Source organism: Malus domestica, chromosome 10, assembly GCF_042453785.1.
Source record: "Malus domestica chromosome 10, GDT2T_hap1".
Classification (NCBI taxonomy): Eukaryota; Viridiplantae; Streptophyta; class Magnoliopsida; order Rosales; family Rosaceae; genus Malus; species Malus domestica.
Genome location: NC_091670.1, coordinates 19472096 through 19494853, shown reverse-complemented (window position 1 = coordinate 19494853; position 22758 = coordinate 19472096). Strand labels below are relative to the sequence as shown.

Here is a 22758-nt window from a genome sequence, read left to right as displayed (position 1 = left end):
ATGAAAACCATCGTAAGATAATTATGATGTGAATGAATTTGAACCAAACTGTTCTTTATTAATAATCAAAACAGTCTACCAAGCAAACCTCATCAACCTCCCCACTTGGGGACACATGTTCGAGGATGAAATCTCATCCTTACCGCATTACACCAAAGCTGATAGTAGCCTTACACAACAGTTAATACAAAACAATGTAGTGTCATACATAATCAAGAGTACAATCATGCAATTATTATATACTAGAATAAACCGCAGTAAGGGACTCATCACTAATATATGAAGGTTAAGGTCTCACTACCAATCTTACTCTTCACTTCCTGGGTCATCTTGGTTCTCACTATGTCTTGAGGGGTCGACAAAATAAAGTGTGAGTGGATCAAGTTTATCTAGTTAAAATCATTTGAATATTATAACCCTCGTTTTGAAATCATATATATAGTAAAAAACTATATACATATAACACTACCATAACATTAAGCAAGTTTATATCACATCACTCGTCTTATCAAAGAATGTAAATTCCATTCACACTATCAAAGTAATTCAAGTGTATAACAAGCAGGTGAAATGGCATTTACTTGATCGATGACTAGCATTTATTAACGAATCTAGATTTTACTGGAAATATCAGTACCTGCAATAAACTGACGGTTGTAGCTAGCAATACGATATGTATGATGACCATTTGGTGAAAATGAATCACCAATAGTCTTAAGATATCATTCAAGTTTGACTAGATTTAAGTCTCCTCAAAGAGTACTCAAGAACAAAATATAATATAATATATTATATTATATTATAATATAATATACATCAAATGGTAAGTAGAGCGTCCTTCCTCGTTAGGCTCCTTGCATGATTCCCTTTTAATAGCTACTAAATTAATTAGTCATACATTTGAAGAAAAAAATTAATCAACGAATAGAAATTAACTAATCTTCAATCAATTGGGAGAGGAAGAGATGGAGGAGAGTGTAGGGTCTTTGTGTATAAGAGAGAGAGAGAGATGCAGGGAGAAATAGCAGCCGCCGAGGGGAGCAGGGAAAGGAAATGGGAATAAAGAAGAATGCACATACCTAATTGGTGAAGTAGTGTTTGCCTGATGAAAATCCTCGACGGGCACCTTCACTCAATCGCCCAGCAAACGTGTTTCTGCTCATTTTTTTAACACATTGGCGTGGTCTTTTCTTAAAACTAACTAAAACCATTAATCAATGTTTCATCCCACAAGCCACAATGACTTGCGCGCCAAATTTTTTGTTGGCACCAAAATCTTTCCCTATGACAGTCAAATGTGGAAAACTTTCATCTCCTAAAGTACATTTGAGTGACGAAAACAGTAATCTATTAGTCAAATGTGGAAAAAAATACGTGACGATGGATTTTGCCGCACGAGGTACCTTTTCTCAACGAATAAAAACCTTCATCGTGCAAAGGCCTTGAAGTAAATGCGGGAAGGAGTTTCTTGGCACCAAATAGTCGTATGACGAAGAATTTACCGCGTAAACATTACGCGAGATATTTTATCAGGTAAAGGGCTCTAAAATGGTCAGTGCACATTGAACTCGTCGTATTTACTATGTAATTTATGAGACAAAGGTTTCGTCGCGCATGGTTTTTAGGACCATGTTGCGAGGTCAAATTTTCGTCGCGCAAGGTCATACAAGTTATTTAAAAGCATAGTTTCACTTTAACTTTTTTCTCACATTGGTTTTCCTACAACCCTAAATTTCCTCCCCTTTTCTTTATCCCCAACCCCCCTCCCCCCCCCCCCCCCCCAAAAAAAAAAATCCTAAGGTCTTGTTTTTATTTTGGTGAGGGATGGCCAATTCCGCTGCTCTCACAACTAAGCAAAGTAAGGGAGAAGGATTAGGGAAAGGTAATAATTAAGTTTTTGTAGATGTAATATTTATATTTTTGGAAAAACAATTTTGGGTGAATCAATTACTTTGATTTTGAAATTTATGTTTTGTTTATGCAGATTCTATAGATAAAAAAAACCCAGAGATAGGTGCGGGGTCAAAAGGAGGAAAGTGCGCAACATAAGCGAATCATTTATGATGTTATGAGGGGATTGAATACGACGACAAATGCAGAGCTTATGCACGACATTCGGTACTAGTATGGATCAACTGTTTTACAGAGCGGCCATCTTGGAACAATTTGCCCGAGGACCTGAAGAAGTCTATGTTGGATGAATTATCAATAAGTGTAAATCTGTAAAATAATAATTATTTTTGTTAAATAGTATATTATAACGATTAATTTGTAATTATTTTTTGTGTCACAATGTAAATATATTATTTATGTTACGGACCAACTATTGATGAAGTTGATCGAGGAGATGTTCAGGATGCATTACCGGCAGTGGTGGCCTAACGTCTAGCGACACGTAGAATTATAGTGAAATCCTAACGGACTAGTGGAGTAGAAGTGTTAATTAAGTGTTGTGGACGAATAACATATGTTTATATTTATGTATTTGAGGACAATGTTTTTAATTATTTATTTAATATGTATTTTAATTAAATTTTCAGTTTAACTGATTAGTTGGCTAATTTGATTTATTTGGTTAACTTAATTTGATTTAAGTTTTTTATTACTAAATCCATTAGACAATAAACTCTTTGTTTACATAAGCTTCAAATTTTGAAAAAAAATATTTAAATTCAATGTCCTTTGTCACTTCAGCATTTAGGCGACGAACCTATCATTGCACAGAAATATTTGTTGCGCAAAGTGGCAAAAAAATGCAGGTAGATTTCATGGCAATTTTCGATGGTATATGTTTTGCGCGACAGAGGTTTCGTCGCACAAAGAGTTTGTGTTTATAATTAGATTGCTTAGCTGTAAAGGTAGAAACTGCAAATTATGCAACAATTGCCTCTGCCACAGCAAAAATTCAGCCTTTCTCCTTCCATTACTACCAAATCCATCCTCTAATACTTCCATCAACTCAATCTTCATCATCTCTCCCTAAATCGATCTATCCTACTCTATTTGGTATGCGTTTTTGTTTTGTATTTGAAAATTTCATTGTGAATTTGTACTAACGCGATTAAATTTGTTTTCTATAGAGTTGTTGTATACGATTATCGATTGGTGAAAAACGAAATTAGAGGCATGTTCTTTGGTTTTTAAATTTTAAATTATGTAATTTATTTTTAAATTATTGTGTGTTAAATTGTTTGTATATAAACTATTGTGTACGTCACGAACAAAATTGTTTTGTTTTGTACAAAGTTAATAGTAATTAACTTCGTGCGCGTTTTTTAAGAATAAACTTAGACAGAATAGGCATGATATATTAAACTAAACATGGTAAATACCGATATTAAACTAAATATGGTAAATACCAAAAATATATATGACAATATTTGGGAATTTCTTATGTATTCATTAATCTCCAAAGTGGAGTATATATAGGAGTTACAATTGGTATTACATATGTACTTCACCAATGTGGGACAATAAACTACTATTTACACTTTAACTAATATATAACTCGCAACACTCTCCCTCAAGTTGGCGCATAGATGTCACGCATGCCCAACTTGTCAAGCGAGTTGGAAAACACACTATTAGACACAGCCTTAGTAAGAGCATCAGCAAGTTGATCTTCAAATCCCACAAACAGAAACATAATAATTCCAGCATCCAATTTTTCCTTAATGAAATGTCGATCAATCTCCATATGTTTTGTTCGATCATGTTGCACTGGATTATGAGCAATCTCAATAGCACCCTTCGACATTCAAATGACCATTCTTAGAGAAAACCAAGCCTCTGCTACGAGCCATCTTCAAGTACCTCAAAATACGAGTTACTGCATCCATATGAGCTTCACTAGGTGAGTGAATAAACTGACTTACTACACTAACTGCATAAGCAATGTTAGGGCGAGTGTGAGACAAATAAATTAATCTCCCCACAAGCCTCTGATACCGTTCCTTATGAGTAGGAACTTGATCTGGAAATAAGCTTAGACGATGATTCTGCTCAATCGGAGTATCAACAAGTTTGCAATCTAACATACCTATTTCAGCTAACAAATCAAGAACATACTTCCGTTGAGACAGAAAAATACCATGCTTGGATCGTGCAACCTCAATTCCAAGAAAATACTTCAATTCACCCAATTCTTTCATCTCAAACTCAGTAGCTAGGTACTTTTGAAGGTGTTGTATCTCCTTCTAATCATCACCAGTCACTATCATGTCATCAACATAAATAATCAATGCAGTTAGCTTACCATTTTGTCGCTTTAGAAACAAAGTATGATCTGAATGACTCTGGATATACCCAAACTTCTTCATTGAACTTGTAAACCTCCCAAATCATGCTCTAAGAGATTGTTTCAAACCATACAAAGCCTTTCGTAACCTACATACAACACCTTTTCCAGGAGATGTTCCAATACCAGGTGGGAGATCCATATACACTTCCTCATTAAGATCACCATGAAGGAAAACATTCTTAACATCAAACTGCAACAGAGGCCAATCCTGGTTTGCTGCTAAGGACAGAAGAACACGCATAGTATTAAGTTTGGCAACAGGAGCAAAGGTCTCCTTATAGTCCACCCCATAGGTTTGAGTATAACCCTTAGCAACTAATATGACTTTATACCAATCAATAGAACCATATGCTTTGTGCTTAATAGTAAACACTTATCTACATCCAACAGTTTTCTTCCTATTTGGTAAAGGAACCAAATCCCAAGTAGAATTCTTTTCCAAAGCTTCCATCTCAACTTTCATGGCATTAACCCACTTAGGGTCTGACAAAGCATCTTGCAATTTTGTTGGAATTGATACACTAGATAGCTGACATATATAAGATGCATATGGTTTGGACAAACGATGAGTAGACACATAATTGTTGATAGGATATTTGACTTTGGCATGCATATTAGGCTCATATTGTACTTTAGGTTTTCCACGATTAGCTCGTGGAGGCAACTGATAAGTAGAAGAATGGTCAGAATTTACCTCATGTATGCCACCATCTTGTACCAAACTATTAGAAGAATCATCATTAGACGAACCATCATCAGGCAACTTGTTAGACATATCAGTAGTAGGCAACCGATCATTAGAAGGTAATTCGTCAGACATACTAACAGGCAACTCACTGGGCACATCTGATCTGTCATCAGTAGAAATAGTTCCGGGAATGACAAGTGACCGATCACTATCTGTAGCCGACTGATTAGTATCACACAACATAATAGGTTATGTTCCCAACTCTACCTGTAACATATCATCAATACCATCTATTCGAATCTGCACTTCACTCCCCTTCTCCCCCTGAAGTGGAGAGTTGGAAGAAGGCTTCACAAAATACGAAGCTTCCTCATGGAAGTTGACATCCATGGTAATATAAGTTTTTTGAGTCAGAGGATGATAACACTTATAGCCTTTTTTATTGTTAGCATACCCAATAAAGACACACTGGAGACCACAAACATCAAGTTTACTTCGCTGATGAGAGTAGACGTGCACATACGCAATACACCCAAACACTTTCGGAGGAAGCTTTGATACAAAAACAAAAGAAACTTTTTTTTGTAGCATATCAAACGGTGTCTGAAAATCAAGAACCCTACTTGGAACACGATTAATCAAATACATAGTAACCAAAATAGCACGACCCCACAAATGATTAGGAACACATATCCAACATCAAGGAGCGAAGAACCTCCATTATTTGACGATTCTTCTGTTCAGACACACCATTTTGTTGTGGTGTAAATTGAGTAGTCGTCTGGTGAATAATACCATGATCACGAAAAAAACATGCCAAAATGTGATTCACATATTCTCCTCCGTTATCAGAGCTGAAGACCTTAACTTTGGACTGAAACTGAGTAGATACCATTGTACAAAATTCTTGAAGAAGTAACGGAACATCACTCTTATTCTTCATCAAGAACACCTAAGTTAACCGAGTACAATCATCAATAAAAGTAACAAACCAATGGATGAAGTGTCTTTTGGACTTGAACTTACCCTAGTGAAAACATATCGGGTTTACTTGGTACCGCAGTAGATGTGGAAGATCTTGAACTGTTCATCGCAGTAGTAAACCGAAACAGTATGCTACACACATATCATGTTTGCCACACATCAATTCATATGCTTGTGTTCATTTCAGCCCTGAATAGATCCCAGATTTCGTAGGAGCTTTAGAGAATTTAGCCATGTCAATTCCCATAAATGTGGCCCTATTTACTCCTATATAGGTGACTGTGGACAACGAAATTTCGGTAAATAAATCTTACCAACGCATTAAAGTTTTGATGTGTCATAGCATACATGGGATATGCCACATGTCACACAATTGTACACATGGCATGTGACTCAACAAATTGGAAGAAATACCCTTGGAGGAATAAACAAGTTTTTCTTCTCATTTTTGGGCAATGACAAGGCAAGCACACTTCAATCCATTATGGATAAAAACAAGTTTTTCTTCTCATTTTGGGCAATGACAAGGTAAGCACATTTCAATCCATTATGGATCAAAACAAGTTTTTCTCATTTGGGCAATGACAAAGCAAGCACATTTCAAGTTTAAAATTGTATCATGTGGGAAAAGTAGGCCATAAGTTAGACCACTTCAAGTTTTAAATGGTATTAAGTGGGAAATTAGGCCATATGTTAGACCATTTCAATTTTCAATATTGCATTAAGTGGGAAAATTAGGTAATGGTGCTTAAGTGGGAAAATTTTGTGGTGGTAATTCATTCTCAAAGCCTATAAATAGGTTTCTCCATCAAGGTATCAATCATCCTAAAATTCACAAATACATTTCTCTACTCCCAAAAAAAATGGAAGAGAATACTCCTCACACATCCAAAATCCTTGAAGCTTTGAAACCCTAAATCTCTCAAACAAATCCCGAAGGATCAAGAAAGCCCTCTTCATTCTTCGTCAAATCCTCCTTCAAGATCAAGCCCCAACGGCCCTTGAAGAACTTCCACCAATTCAAGATCAAGCCTCGACGGCCCTTAAAGAAAGTGTTCATCGTTCATTAACCATTCATCCTAAGATCAAGCCCCAACGGCCCTTTGGATCAACAACATCAACAAATCCGCACAATCATTCTTCAAGATCAAGCCTAAAAGGCTTTGAAGATCTGTTCATCCGTCAACCTTCAAGATTAAGCTCAAAAGCCTTTGAAGAAATCCGCACAACCATTCTTCAAGATCAAACCCAAAAGCCCTTCGCAATATTTTTTCTGCATAATGGGATTGTGTAAGGACATACCCTTCACAATTTCTCTTAATTTGAATTCCTAAAATAACATTGGCTTGACCTAAGTCTTTCATGTCAAAACTTGAATTCAACATTTTCTTTGTTTTGTTTATTACATCTTTATCACTTCCCATTATGAACATATCATCCACATACAAGCAAACAATGACGCAAGTTTTATCATTACTCTTAATGTAGACACATTTATCAAATTCATTTATTTTGAACCCATGTGTCAACAAAGTATGATCAAATTTCTCGTGCCATTGTTTTGGTGCTTGTTTAAGTCCATATAATGACTTAACTAATTTGCACACTTTGCTTTCTTGTCCTTTAAGCACGAACCCTTCAGGTTGTTCCATGTATATTTCTTCATCTAGTTCTCCATTTAAAAAATGATGTTTTTACATCCATTTGATGTGTATCAAAGTTGTATACAGCCGCAATTGCTATTAACGTCCTAATTGATGTTATGCGAGAAACTAGAGAATAGGTGTCGAAATAATCCGACCCTTCTTTTTGGCGATAACCTTTGGCTACTAAACGTGCCTTGAACTTATCAATGGTTCCATCCGCCTTAAGTTTCTTCTTGAAAATCCATGTATGACCAATTGGTTTACAACCGGGAGGTAAATCAACCAATTCCCATGTGTTATTTTCCATAATGGATTCCATTTCACTTTTAATTGCTTCCTTCCATAAAGGAGCCTCGGAACAAGACATTGCTTCTTTAAAAGTTCTAGGTTCATTGTCAGACAAGAAAGCAATGAAATATGGTCCAAAGTTTTTAGAAACTTTGATTCTTTTTCCTCTTCTTGGTTCCACATCATTTCCTTGGACACCAGAAGAAGAGGTTTCATCATGACTATGCTCATGAACCCTCTTTGTATTAGAACTAGATTCCTTTTCTTTGTAAGGAAATATATCCTCAAAGAATTATGCATCCGCTGATTCTAATATAGTGTTGACATGTATGTCAGAAATCAAAGATTTTACAACAAGGAACCTATAAGCAGCACTATTATTTGCATATCCAATGAATACGCAATCAATAGTTTTAGGTCCTAGTTTCGTTCTTTTTGGTAATGGAACTTGCACCTTTGCTAAGCAACCCCACACTTTGAGGGTTTTATAAGTGGGTTTATGTCCTTTCCATAGTTCATAAGGTGACTTGTCAATCTTCTTTAGAGGAACCTTATTCAATATGGTATTTGCAGTAAGTAAAGTTTCACCCCACAAACTGTGTGGAAGCCCTAAACTATTTAACATGGAATTAATCATATCTTTGAATGTTCTATTTTTTTCTTTCGGCAACACCATTTTGTTGTGGTATGTATGGAGCCGTTGTTTGATGTATAATTCCATGTTGTGCACAAAAATTTGAGAAGGCAGTAGACTCATACTCTCCTCCTCTATCGAATCTAAGTGCTTTGATTTTTCTCTCAAGTTGATTTTCTACTTTGGCTTTATATGTCTTAAACTTATTCAAGGCTTCGTCCTTGCTATGAATCAAATAAACATAGCAATATTTATTGCAATCATCAAATAAACATATTCAAAGCTTTGTCCAAGTAATTCATTTGATCTTTCCAGAATTGACTTTCTCGTTTGCCTAGCAAATTTCGATTCAGTAAATGTTTCACACTTATGATTAAAATCAATTTTGAATTTAGGTAATAATTCTAATTTAACCATTCTTTGCTTGGAACAAAAATTAACATGTCCTAATCTAGCATGCCAAATATTAGAAGATTCAATAATATAAGTAGAAGCATTTATTTTATTAGCATCATCAATGGCAATTACATTGAGTTTTACGAGGCCATCAGCCACATAACCCTTCCCAACAAACATCCTACCCTTGGTAAGTACAAATTTGCTGGATTCCATTACAAGTTTAAGGCCCTTAGTAATCAGAATAGGTCCAGAAACCAAGTTCCTCCTTATTTCACGATCATGCATCACATTCAACAAGGTGAGACTCTTTCCAGATGTGAATTTGAGTACCACTTTGCCTTTGCCCTCCATCACAGATGAGGCAGAATTGCCCATATACAGCTTTTCTCCATGGGCAGCAGGATGGTATTCAGTGAATAGATTTCTGTCAGCACAGATGTGCTTAGTAACACCAGTATCCAACAACCATTCACTCACATTTGAGACCATGTTGACCTCGGACACAACAGCAGCTAATTCTTCATTGGTGGTTGCCATGTTAGCATGGTTGTTGTTGTTTCCGTTGGCATGATTTCCATCCTTGTGATGATAACAATCTTGTGCTTTGTGACCAGATTTGCCACACACATAGCATGCACCCTTAATCTTCTTCAAATTCTTGCCTTTGGGAGCAGGGGCAGATTGTACAAACTGCTTGGTTTTTGGAGCCTTATTCTTCTTCAGCTTGGCCTTGGAGTTTCCTCCCTCAACATAATTTGCATGGCTTCAATGGCAGAAAACCCTCCAGAACAGTCTGCCTTTCTGTGGTCTTCTTCCACTCATAGGCTCAGGATCAAATCCTCCATATTCATCTCACGACGCTTGTGCTTAAGATAAATTTTGAAGTCAGTCCACGAAGTTGGCAATTTTTCAATTATTGCCCCAACTTGGAAATGCTCATTGATCTCACATCCCTCAGAGTGCAGTTCATAGATCAATTTCTGGATTTCTTCGACCTGAGAGACAACAGATTTTGAATCCACCATTGTATATTTGAGAAACTTATCGATAACAAATTTCTTTGAACCGGCATCATCAATCTTATACTTTTTCTCCAGGGATTCCCACAACTCCTTTGCTGTCTTGCATAGAGAATAAATGTCGTAGAGATTGTCATCTAAACTATTAAGAATATAATTCCTGCAACAAAACTCAGAATGATTCCAAGTTTCAATTGCCATGATAGTTTCTTTCGTCATTGGATTCTCATTAGACTTCGGAGCTTCTTTCTTGACAACATAAGTGAGATTCATTGTTGTCAGGAAGAACAACATCTTCTGTTGCCATCTCTTGAAGTCCAGGCCTTTGAACTTCTCAGGCTTTTCAGAGTATTTTGGTACAGCGCCATTCACATTTACATATTGTTGGTCCATAAATTTTCTATTTCAAGATTGTTGGATATGTGTTAATAATCTGTGATAAATTTATATATGCTAACAAATAAACAGTGTATGAATAATAAACTAATTTAAACAGAAATATTGAAGATCGAGGCTTGTGTACCGCAATGTCATTGAAACGAAAATTTCACCCCTACTCAATGCTTATAGTTCTCCGGACGTCTGTTTCACCAGGATTCAACGATCAAGTTAGGATTCCAGCACCGGAAAACTTAACTTCTAGCGAATTTCTTTGTGGTACTTTTAGTAAGAATGCTATGGATTATAGAAGGAGATTTATGTTTTCTGTGTTCTAAATGCCATTCAGACGGATGTATATATAGAGGGATTATGCCTGTTCGCAACACGTATAAGAATTGGATGTGACTATTGGGAGATATCTCTTTACATGGGGTGCAGTGCTCTCTGCGTTTTTATTGACTTCAGACTTCATCTGAAAAGATAAGTCTGTTCAAATAAAAAATAATTAATTAAATAATTAAATAATATATATTATATATATTAACTATAATTAATTATATATTAATTATCAATTAATTAGTGCACAACAAAGCCCAACCCCAAGGGTGAGCCCAATTTTATTCTCCAATGCCTATTACTCCAATCACTTTCTATAAAGGACAAAGCCATATAAAGTGATGAAATCTTTTGGGAATAGCCAATGTGGGACAAAGAAATTTCTACTCAAACTACTTAAATTTCCAACAATATGTTTACGTAAATATAAGCATCTAAGTATCTGAAAAAAGTTATGCTTGCGAGACCATATATTTATATCACATTTCTGCATCATCTCATGTGACACGTGGTGCATACAATGAACATTCAATAAGATAAATTCATTAATTGATGTGGCATTTAAACCATCACTTGCCACATCCGAAGGTATAAAAATATGGTAAAAAAATGTGATATACTAACAATTTTCTCGTACAAAGTAGGGGAGTGCTATTCACATACGCCTTTTTACCTCCCACAGACTCTAGTTAATTTTTGTCTACTGCTCTTCTTCTATTCATTTGATCCGACGGCCAAAAATTGAAAGAATGTGTGAGATGGTAAAAAAAGTGTGTGAATAGCACCACCCAAAAAATAATGCTAGGGAAACCAGATATTCATAGCACATTAGTGTATCATCTCATGTGGCAAGTGACGTATACAACCAACATTCAATGAGAGAAATTCATTAATTAATATGACATGTACACATCACTTGCCACATTGGATAGTGACGTGTACAACCAACATTCAATGAGATAAATTCATTAATTAATTGATCATTTTGAAAATATGTAGGGGTTTGTTAACGTTGGTATATTACTGGGGTACGTATCCAACTTTGCCTTTGCCAAGCTCCCAATCCACTTGAACTGGAGGATCATGCTCAACATCAGCGCAATTCCCTCAGCTTTTCTAGCCCTCAGCGTTTTAGCCATGCCCGAGTCACCACGCTGGCTCGTCATGCAAGGGAGGCACAGAGACGCCAAGTGAGTACTAAATAAAACATCATCTTCTGAAGAGGAATCGTAGCTCAAACTAGATGAGATTAAAGAAGCTGTAGGAATACCCATAAAGTCAAAGGATGAGGTCGTTAAGGTTTCTAAACGCAGACATGGTGAAGGTATATGGAAGGAATTGCACCTCCGCCCCACGCCGGCCGTTCGCCACATTTTAATAGCAGCCCTTGGTATCCACTTCTTTCAACAATTGTCGGGCACAGACTCTGTGGTTTTGTACAGCCTTAGGATCTTCGAGAAGGCAGGAATCACTTCTTACAATGACAAGCTACTTGCAACCGTGGCTGTTGGATTTGTTAAAACCATTGCAATTTTGGTGGCAACATTTCAAGTTGATCGGTTCGAACGCTGTATTTTGCTTTTGAGCAGCGTGGGTGGAATGGTAGTTTCTTTTACGCTGCTCGGTGTGGGTCTTACGGTCGTTGATCAATCCCACAGTAAGGTCCCGTGGGCCATCGGGTTATGCATCGGTATGGTACTATTCATCGTCGCTTTTTTCTTCATTGGGTTGGGACCTATCACGTGGGTTTACAGCTCTGAGATCTTTCTATTGCAGTTACACGCGCAAGGGTGCAGTATGGGGGTGGCTGTAAACAGGGTGACGAGCGGGGTCATCTTGATGACTTTTATTTCATTGTATAAAGCCATCACGATTGGTGGGGCATTCTTTCTTTACGCGGGAATTGTTGCGCTTAGTTGGGTCTTCTTTTATACGTTGTATCCAGAAACGCAGGGTCGATCCCTTGAAGATATGGAGGTCTTGTTTGGTAAATACCACAAGTGGAGAGAAGCCAATGCCATGCTTAACAAGACTAAGCAAGCTGATCATGGTTTTGGTGACGACAACAAGGCTTAAATCCATTAGGAATAGAAGGCCCAAGCTTAATCAATGTTTAATGCACTTTATGATGATGATCAATTCCTTTATTTCATATATTTAAGTTATATGCAACTGTACTTACATTTATAAGAATAATTTTCATTAAAACCCAAAAACTTGTTTTGTACATAGTGAAGTTGAAAATTTTGAAAACTTTTGGCTTTCATCTTTAGTGAGACATAAAGATCTCGAGCAATCGCTCCAGCCATTATATTAAATTCTGAACTTTTAAGAAGAATAATGCCAAGGAACCAAATTTTCAAACCAAATTTTGTAAACCAAATGATACAGTTGTTTATGGTTGGATTATTACTTAAGTGTTGATTAATATGCTTAACTCCTATTGATGATACATCATTTGGTTTGCAAAATTTGGTCTAAAAGTTTGCTACTTGGCATTATCCTTCTAAAAAAATCACTAAACACAGCTCATGAAAACCCCAGTCTACCTAGACATCCATTGACTTACCCGTAAACCCTCACCCTCGCTTATCGACTATCCCTTTATTCTTCTCTCTGATCCTAGCGCCATTTCTAACATTTTCTAGTGGACACAAAATCTTCATCATCAAGATCGATCGAGCACACAAGTTCTGTGCTCACTCTCACCTTTGGGAAGGTTCAGAGTCTCAGACATCTTATTTTCTTTGTTAAGTAACAAGATGTTTTATTGATATGTTTGGTAGATGTGTTTAACATATAATTGTTTGTTCTTGTTAGAACATTTAGTTAATTTAGAATCTTCTCCGTAATTTCAAGAAGGTAAATTTTTATAGTAATTATTTTAGGAATTCGTCTCATATGGGTTTTGTCAAACCCTATATATATATATATATAGATATAGATATAGATATATATTATACACATTGTATCACACAAATCAGGGAATCATATTTCTATAAGGTATCAAAGCAGGTTGCTCCATGTATGAAGCTCGACGGCCAGACGTGCTCTACGTCACCTTATTTGTGTTGGAGTAAGGCCAGGAAAACTAAATTTATGGACAGTGTTTTGAAAACTAAAGGACATGAAAGTTGATGATTGGTTTATTACTTACACATTGCTAAACGTGCTTATTCTTATTGGTGACACATCATTTAGTTGATAAAATTAGTCTCCAAATTTGGTCTCCCTAGCATTACCCTTTGGGTTGTCCACGTGCTAGACATGAAAATTCAGTGATACACTCTGATCCCAATAACATAAGTTACAAGGCCGTAATATGCTGGCCGCCACTAAATTGACCACATGAACCGATCATAAGATGACGTCACAAGACGACTTTGTGATGAAAGCCATCGTAAGATAATTATGATGTGAATGAATCTGAACCAAACTATTCTTTATTAATAATCAAAACACCTCATCAACCTCCCCACTTGGGGACACATGTTCGAGGATGTAATCTCATCCTTATCACATTACACCAAAGTTAATAGTACCCTGACACAACAGTTAAATTTTTTTTTCTAGCTAAGAAAAACACCTAATGTCTTTGCCAATAGTTGAAGACAGCGAAGGTCACCCAGGTGACCAACGATTGTATCACGATCAGATATGACTAGTGGCATAGCACTTTGGTCCACAACATTGGGCACGTTGTTTGAACCTTTTGCCCTATACGGTGGAAATCTTGGTGGGTCATGCCGAAGTGTCAAAAGGTAGAGATTCGCGATTGTTTATCGGTAAGTATCCAACTATTTTAGATTTGTTATATATATATATATATATATATATATATATTATACTAATAAATTACGCAATATTTGATACTACGTTTATATTTGTTAAATTATAGACATACTACAATTTCGACAACATTAACGAGTCCATGGCCGCCCACTTAAAGAAGCTCTTCACTGACCTCTACAAGCAGTGTAAGAGTGAACTCCACAAATGAGTTGAGCTGTTTAATGATCCGGGGGTCGCTCCCTTAAAGGGTGTCCCGCTGGAGTTGGAGGAACGCCTAGAGGACTGGGTGTGGCACTGCTACCATTTTCAGGATGAGTCCTCTATGGTACGTCTGTTATTATGTCTTAATTAACAATTGTTTTTTTTTAAATTCTTATGTTAATTAATTTTTTTTATATTTTCTTCAAATATTACAACTACTACGTTCATTTTGTGTGTAAAAAAAGAAGGCGAAGGCCAACAAGATCAACCGAGACAAGAAGACTCGACCAGTCGGGATCGAGGCCCTTCTCAAATAGGATGGAGGCTCGACGGCAAGTAATAAAGCTTTTCATATTCCAATTTTTATATGTGACAAATATTTATTTCTTTTTTGCACACTAACATTTTTCTTAACTTTTTATGTTCCAGGACGATTCAAAACTCCCCGAGATCAACCTCTTCAAGGACATTTATGTTCAACCCGGGGATAAGTTAACCGAGCAACTACATGTCAGTATAGCTAAATTCTTGTTACTCTCTTACACTTCCAACTATTTTAAAAACTAAATTAAATATTAAATATTAATATTTTTAATATTTCCTTTCTTTTTGTCACATCCAACGATGGTAGAGAAGAGCTAGTTTGTTCTTTAGGAGACAGGCTCCCAACTTCCCTTGGACACTAGGATTGAGGGCGTGGATCTTCTCGAGGATGCAGGGTTTTGAATCCTGACAGAGACCTTGGATCATACCCTTGATCGAAGACTGAGGAAGTTTAGCTGGGAGATGGGGAATGCCCAAGAGCGAGACACTGGGCCTCTTCATCGACACGTTTAAAGGGCGAAGTCACAACATTGAGTAAGAAGTGGGCAACCTAAGGAGTGAACTCATGTACACCTAGAGTTAGATGTCGCTGATCGTACAAGCCCTAAGCTTGTCCCACTAGGTGTTTGCCCTATCCACCTCCGAGCCCCTCTACCAGGAACAGAGCTAGCACCTCGATCAGTCGACCTCTAAGCCTTTCCAGTAGCCTGCCACCATCGATGCAGTAGACTTGTCAAACCTTTTTATTGTAGATTTTTTGTTTCCCTTACTTTTAAAGCTTCTAAAATTGTACGTACATTTTTCATTATATTATAAATAAAACAAATTTATTAATTATTGTTACAATTTAATTATAAAAAAATGTAATTAACTTTTTTATAAATTATTGTTACAATTTAATTTTAAAAAAAATAAATTGTTGTTTTAATTTAAAAAATGTTTTCATAACCCAAAAGAAAAAAATATGTATATTAAACTTTACGCAACGAAACCTTTCGTCACGTAACAGTAAATGCCACAACCATATTCGTCAGGTAACAATAATATGCATTTTGACAAACTTGTGACAATTAAATAATGTTAAAAATACTCCAATTTTGTTGCATGAATGTTTACTAGACGAAACGCTTCGTCGTGCGATTGTTTACTAATGCAGCTTTTTCGTCCCCATGAGTAGAATATGACAACAAACTTTTGCCTCGTTGTATTTCACACGACAAATTAAGCTCTTTGTTATGTTACATTTAATGCGACGAATCATTTTTTCAACGCAAAGTCATTTGTTGTGCGACAAATTTCATTATTTTCTCTCGCAATTTTTTTTTCATGACCTTTGTGCAACGAAGATTTCTTCGCCTAATATCTTATGTGACAAAATATTACTTTCTGAGACCAACTGTCCTTCGTCGCGAAAACTGTAAAATGTAGAAGTGAATTTTGACCAAATTCACCCTACGAACTAGTTATTTTCTAAGGGCAAGGTTTCGCAGGGCAACCCTAATTTTCTGATGGCGGGTGAGCTTGTAACATATATGGAACAATATCACACAGTTTTTGCGCATATATAGTTGTGTGCCTGAAATGACACTAAATATGGAACCATATTTCAGTTTTTTTATTTTGTTGCTTTGTTATATAAGAACTAATTAACTAAATTGTGTTCTAGAATTAGGATAATTCAAATCTGTTCATTGATTGATGACAGTACTGGATGACGGTGTTTGTTTCCGTGAACAACAACATTTCGGACAAATGGATATAATTTGTATAAATGGTACTTGATTAATAGCTCATTCCTCATATCTAATTCTCTCTCTCTGTGTTAAGTGATCTCTTCATTTCTCTCTGATAAGTTATCTATTTCTCTCTCTCTCTCTCTCTCTCTCTCTCTCTCTCTCTCTCTCTCTCCCTATCTATCTATTCATTTATCTAGCTCTATAGACATGGAGATGGCTGACCAGAGGGCAGAAAATAACGTTGTCTCCGGCCAACCCCATAATAGTATTGCAGACTTTGATCCCCCAAAGAAACCCAAGACAAAGAAGTTCGCTGTTGCCTGTGCCGTTTTGGCTTCAATGACGTCTATCTTACTGGGTTATGGTGATTGTTCCTTAAAACTGATGCATGTTGTTAGTGGTTGTGGTTCTCTAATGATACACTCATTCTCCACTCCTGTTCTTATTTGATTAAAAATATTATCTTACTATTGCAATCCGCCATTCTTCGTCCTATTCTTTTTGTTTTGGAAGATACTTCTCCACCTGCGACGCATGCTTATTTTAAATTTATTTACAGATATTGGTGTAATGAGTGGAGCGTCTCTCTTCATCAAAGAAAACCTCAATATCAGCGACGTTCAAGTCGAAGTTCTTAATGGTACCTTGAACATATACTCTCTCATTGGCTCCGCCTTGGCCGGTAAAACCTCTGACTACACCATAGTACTTGCCGGAACAATCTTCTTTATTGGAGCTCTCCTCATGGGTTTTGCCCCGAACTACGCCTTCCTCATGTTCGGTAGATTCATTGCCGGAGTTGGAGTTGGCTATGCTCTTATGATAGCTCCTGTCTACACGGCCGAGATCTCTCCGGCCTCGTTTCGTGGCTTCCTCACATCTTTCCCCGAGGTTTGTTTCATTACCACGTTATATTATCATATAATATAGTAACTATTTTTGTTATTAGCCAAGGTAATATGTTTACATAAATATAAGCATCTAAGTATTTGAAAAAATTTATGCTTTCGAGACCATATATTTATATCACATTTCTGTATCATCTCATGTGACACGTGGTGCATACAATGAACATTTAATAAGATAAATTCATTAACTGATGTGGCATTTAAACCATCACTTGCCACGTCCGATGGTATAAAAAATGGGTAAAAAAATGTGATATTCTAACAATTTCCTCGTAAAAAGTAGGTGAGTGCTATTCACACACCCCTTTTTACCTCTCACACACTCTTGTTAATTTCTGTCCACTAGTCTTCTTCAATTCATTCGATCCGACGGCCAAAATTTGAGAGAATGTGTGAGATGGTAAAAAAGAGTGAATAGCACCACCCAAAAAATAATGTTGGGGAGACCAAATATTCATAGCATATTAGTGTATAATCTCATGTGGCAAGTGACGTAGACAACCAACATTCAATGAGATAAATTTATTAATTAATGTGACATGTACAGATCACTTGCCACATTAGATAGTGCACAAATGTCTTATAAAAATGTGGTCACCCTAGAATTTTCTTGAAATATCTATTGGGTGGCACTATGCACACCATGTTTTACTTTCCATACACCCTCTTAATTTTTGACCGCAAGATCAAATGAACTAAAGAATATCAAATGACGGAAATTAACAAGAGGTGTGTGAAAAATACTAATGGATGTGTAGATAGCACCACCCTATTTATTGTTTCGTAAACCTCTCACATGCATGCACGTGGAGTATATATTAATAGAATTGATCATTTTGAAAATATGTAGGTGTTTGTTAACGTTGGTATATTGCTGGGGTACGTATCCAACTTTGCCTTAGCCAAGCTCCCAATCCACTTGAACTGGAGGATCATGCTCGGCATCGGTGCAATTCCCTCAATTTTTCTTGCCCTCGGCGTTTTAGCCATGCCCGAGTCACCACGTTGGCTTGTCATGCAAGGGAGACTCGGAGACGCCAAGCGAGTACTAAATAAAACATCATCTTCTGAAGAGGAATCGCAGCTCAGACTAGACGAGATTAAAAAAGCTGCAGGAATCCCCAAAGACTCAAAGGATGAGGTCGTTCAAGTTTCTAAACGCAGCCAAGGTGAAGGTATATGGAGGGAATTGCTCCTCCGCCCCACGCCGGCCGTTCGCCACATTTTAATAGCAGCCCTTGGTATCCACTTCTTTCAACAAGTGTCGGGCACAGACTCTGTGGTTTTGTATAGCCCCAGGATCTTCGAGAAGGCGGGAATCACTTCTTACAATGATAAGCTACTTGCAACCGTGGCTGTTGGATTTGTCAAGACCATTGCAATCTTGGTGGCAACATTTCAAGTTGATCGGTTTGGACGTCGTATTTTGCTTTTGAGCAGCGTGGGTGGAATGGTAGTTTCTTTTACGCTGCTAGGTATGGGTCTTACGGTCGTTGATCAATCCCACAGCAAGGTCCCGTGGGCCGTCGGGTTGTGCATCGCCATGGTACTATTCATCGTCGCTTTTTTCTCCATCGGGTTGGGACCCATCACGTGGGTTTACAGCTCTGAGATCTTTCCGTTGCAGTTGCGCGCGCAAGGGTGCAGTATGGGGGTGGCCGTAAACAGGGTGACGAGCGGGGTCATCTCGATGACTTTTATTTCATTGTATAAGGCCATCACAATTGGTGGGGCATTTTTTCTTTACGCGGGAATTGCTGCGCTTAGCTGGGTCTTCTTTTATACATTGTATCCAGAGACGCAGGGTCGATCCCTTGAAGATATGGAGGTCTTGTTTGGTAAATACCACAAGTGGAAAGAAGCAAATGCCATGCTTAAAAAGACTAAGCAAGCTGATCATGGTTTTGGTGACGACAACAAGGCTCAAATCCATTAGGAATAGAAGGTCCAAGCTTAATCAATGTTTAATGCACTTTATGTTGATGATCAATTCCTTTATCTCATATATTTCAGTTATATGCAACTGTACTTACATCTATAAGAATAATTTTCATTAAAACCCAAAAACTAGTGAAGTTGAAAATTTTGGAAACTTTTGGTTTTCATCTTTAGTGAGACATATAGATCTCGAGCAATTGCTCCAGCCATTATATGAAATTCTGAACTTTTAAGATGAATAATGACAAGGAACCAAAATTTGTAAACCAAATAATACGGTTGTTTATGGTTGGATTATTACTTAAGTGTTGATTAATATGCTTAACTCCTATTGATGATACATCATTTGGTTTGCAAAATTTGGTTTAAAAGTTTGCTACCTAGCATTATCCTTCTAAAAAAATCACTAAACACAGCACATAAAAACCCCAGTCTACCTAGACATCCATTGACTTACCCGTAAACCCTCACCCTCGCTTATCGACTCTCCGTTTATTCTTCTCTCTGATCCTAGCGTGATTTCTAACATTTTCTAGTGGACACAAAATCTTCATCATCAAGATCGATCGAGCACACAAGTTCTGTGCTCACTCTTATCTTTTGGGAAGGTTCAGAGTCTCAGACATCTTATTTTCTTTGTTAAGTAAGAAGATGTTCTATCGATATGTTTGGTAGATGTGTTTAATATATAATTGTTTGTTCTTGTTAGAACATTTAGTTAATTTAGAATCTTCTCCGTAATTGCAAGAAAGTAAATTTTTATAGTAATTATTTTAGGAATTCGTCTCATATGGGTTTTGTCAAACCATATATATATATAATCATCTTTATTGTTCATTTATTTAATCATCTTTATTGTTCATTTTCCAGCTTTCAATTCAGTTTATCTTGTTTGATTCACCTTCTAAGTTGTCTTGTTTAACTCTCAACCCAAACAGTAAGGCGTGTTAGAAACAGTAAGTTCATAGGATTGGCTTGAGCGGAGAGGGAGTGTAGCAAATACTCGAGGAATGTAAGCCGATAGCATTTCTGTTTTGTAAGTCAGTATTTTGAGCAATATGAGTAGATTATTTAGATCTAATTCAATCGCCTGCACTAGCTCTAGGTCCATTATAGGAACAATTCTAGATGTAGTAAATGAAGAACAAAAACAAGAATTTCAGACAGATGACACTGTCGACTTTGGAGATTGGAATATTCCCAAGGTTTCTAGTAAAAACATTTATAAAAAGAAATGGTCAGTAGCCACTTTTAGAATTGAACACCATGTCAAAATAGTTGAAAACGCATATGCTCTTAGCAAAGAACATGAAACTTGCCAATTATTCAAGCCGAAACAAATCAGAACCCATAGAAAAGATGGTTACAATTACACTCACATAGACCTAGTCCAAATCGCAGTTAAACCATTAACAAGGAGATGTCTCAATACCTCTATCTTGCTATGTCTCCGAGATGCTAGATTCACTAATTTTAGTGATAGTATTCTTGGGATGATTGAGTCAAGTTTTTATAACGGACCAATTCATTTTGATTGTTTCCTATATCTCACAATAAGCCTTTCAGACCCTCACATGCTGAAAGCACTCACGTTAAACATAAAAACTTTAGGGTACCAAGTCCTTGAAGGGGTCCAACCATTAGCTCTAATTTTTAGAGTCTATTACAAGGTTACAGGAACAAACATAAATTTCCAAGCCTTAGTCAAAAGTCCTAGAAACCATACACTCTTAATCCAAACAAACCAAGAATATGCTAACATCAAAATACCCAAAACCATTAGATGGTCAAATATCAGTCTACCTTCATATTGGTGTTTAATTAAAGAAAGCAAACCAGTTAATATTCAAAATAGTCTAGTCAACATAGACAACATAGAACAATATTTTGATGTAACAGTTAAAATCAACTTTGATCGACCAGCCAGAAAATCAAATGCTCATCTACAAGAATTTCGCCAGTCACACAAATGCTTAGCTCCCAGTAGGAATTTTTTTTTTTTTTCATCCACATCTGCCAGTATGATGGGTCAAGACCAAGATTTAATCAATTCATTAATTAACAAAAAATTAAAGGCAGTTGGAACAAGTTCGACTGTCACTCAGCAAGAATTAATCAATGACTTGATTAATATCAAGCTAAAATCAATGGAAACAACCTCTCAAGCCACTCATCCTGTTTATCAACCCAATACCCAAAATTAAGGAGAACAAACTTCTTCAATAGTTTCAGACTTTAAAGCAAGTCTAGTCAACCATCAATTACTAGTCTTAAATAAACCGTTCAAGATTCGATGGAAGAAACTCAATGATGACATCAAAGCTATAGAAAATATTCCCCGCAGAGACATTTTCTGTAATAAGTATAGAAAAGAACAAAAATTGGACATTTACAATAAGTGGACCAATTCATGGAAAAGCACAAATTTGAAGTATTTTTCTTCGACTTTGTTGAAAAGTATTATGAATTTGAAAACAAATTAGAGGTCATCACCAAAGAAAATTGGGTCATAAAAGATAAAACCTTAGTTTCCTCTAGTCATCCCCCACAAGAAACTATTTTAATTTCCACTACAAACACCCAAATACCAGCTACTCCTTTCAAACTTCCTAAAGAAGATGCAAGAGTCAAGCCAGTCATTGAACAAAACAATTTCACAAACCAGAGTTTACACACCATAGGAAAACAATTAGACAAAATCGAAACAAAAATAGACAAACTTTCCCAACCAAAACCAACACATAGGGAAAAACCTTTAGTCAACTTTCCAAAGTCTTCTTCTAACACAATCGCTTTGAAAACCATTTCCACAAGTCAAAAAATAAACCAAATGTTACAAGAATTAAAGCAAGAAAAAACAATAAGTGTTTTACAACATCTAGAACAACCTTGTATAGAAACAATTTCTACAATATGGGATTCAGAAAATGAAATCGAAACAGACTCTATTAGGAAAGTAAAACAAGCTTTTCAAAACCTTGAACTCAAAAGGATCAGAAATAAACGAGTCAACCCAAATACTCTTACCAAAATTTGGTATCCGAGACCAACACCTCCGGATATTCAATTTGAGGAACGAAACATCCAAAATCAATTCTTAGTTTTCACTAATAAACTCTATGAATGAAATATAAATGGGTTATCAGAACAATAACTTTTAGATAAATTACAGCACATCTCTATG

General features: G+C 36.5%; 2 protein-coding genes and 1 pseudogene across 2 annotated transcripts; 2 read left to right on the top strand and 1 right to left on the bottom strand.

Annotated features, from left to right (window-relative positions):
- Positions 1–9757: 9757 nt before the first annotated feature.
- LOC139188589 (uncharacterized) lies at positions 9758–10351 on the bottom strand. The gene has a single exon (XM_070806201.1). The coding sequence runs from the start codon at positions 10349–10351 to the stop codon at positions 9758–9760; it is 594 nt and encodes a 197-aa protein (XP_070662302.1).
- Positions 10352–11424: 1073 nt separating this feature from the next.
- On the top strand, positions 11425–12751 carry LOC103449849 (polyol transporter 5-like; annotated as a pseudogene).
- A 4184-nt stretch (positions 12752–16935) lies between these two features.
- On the top strand, positions 16936–19572 carry LOC103449829 (putative polyol transporter 1). The gene is made up of 3 exons (XM_008389153.3): positions 16936–17092; positions 17288–17619; positions 18487–19572. The coding sequence occupies exons 1-3, from the start codon at positions 16936–16938 to the stop codon at positions 19570–19572; spliced, it is 1575 nt and encodes a 524-aa protein (XP_008387375.3).
- Positions 19573–22758: the final 3186 nt, after the last annotated feature.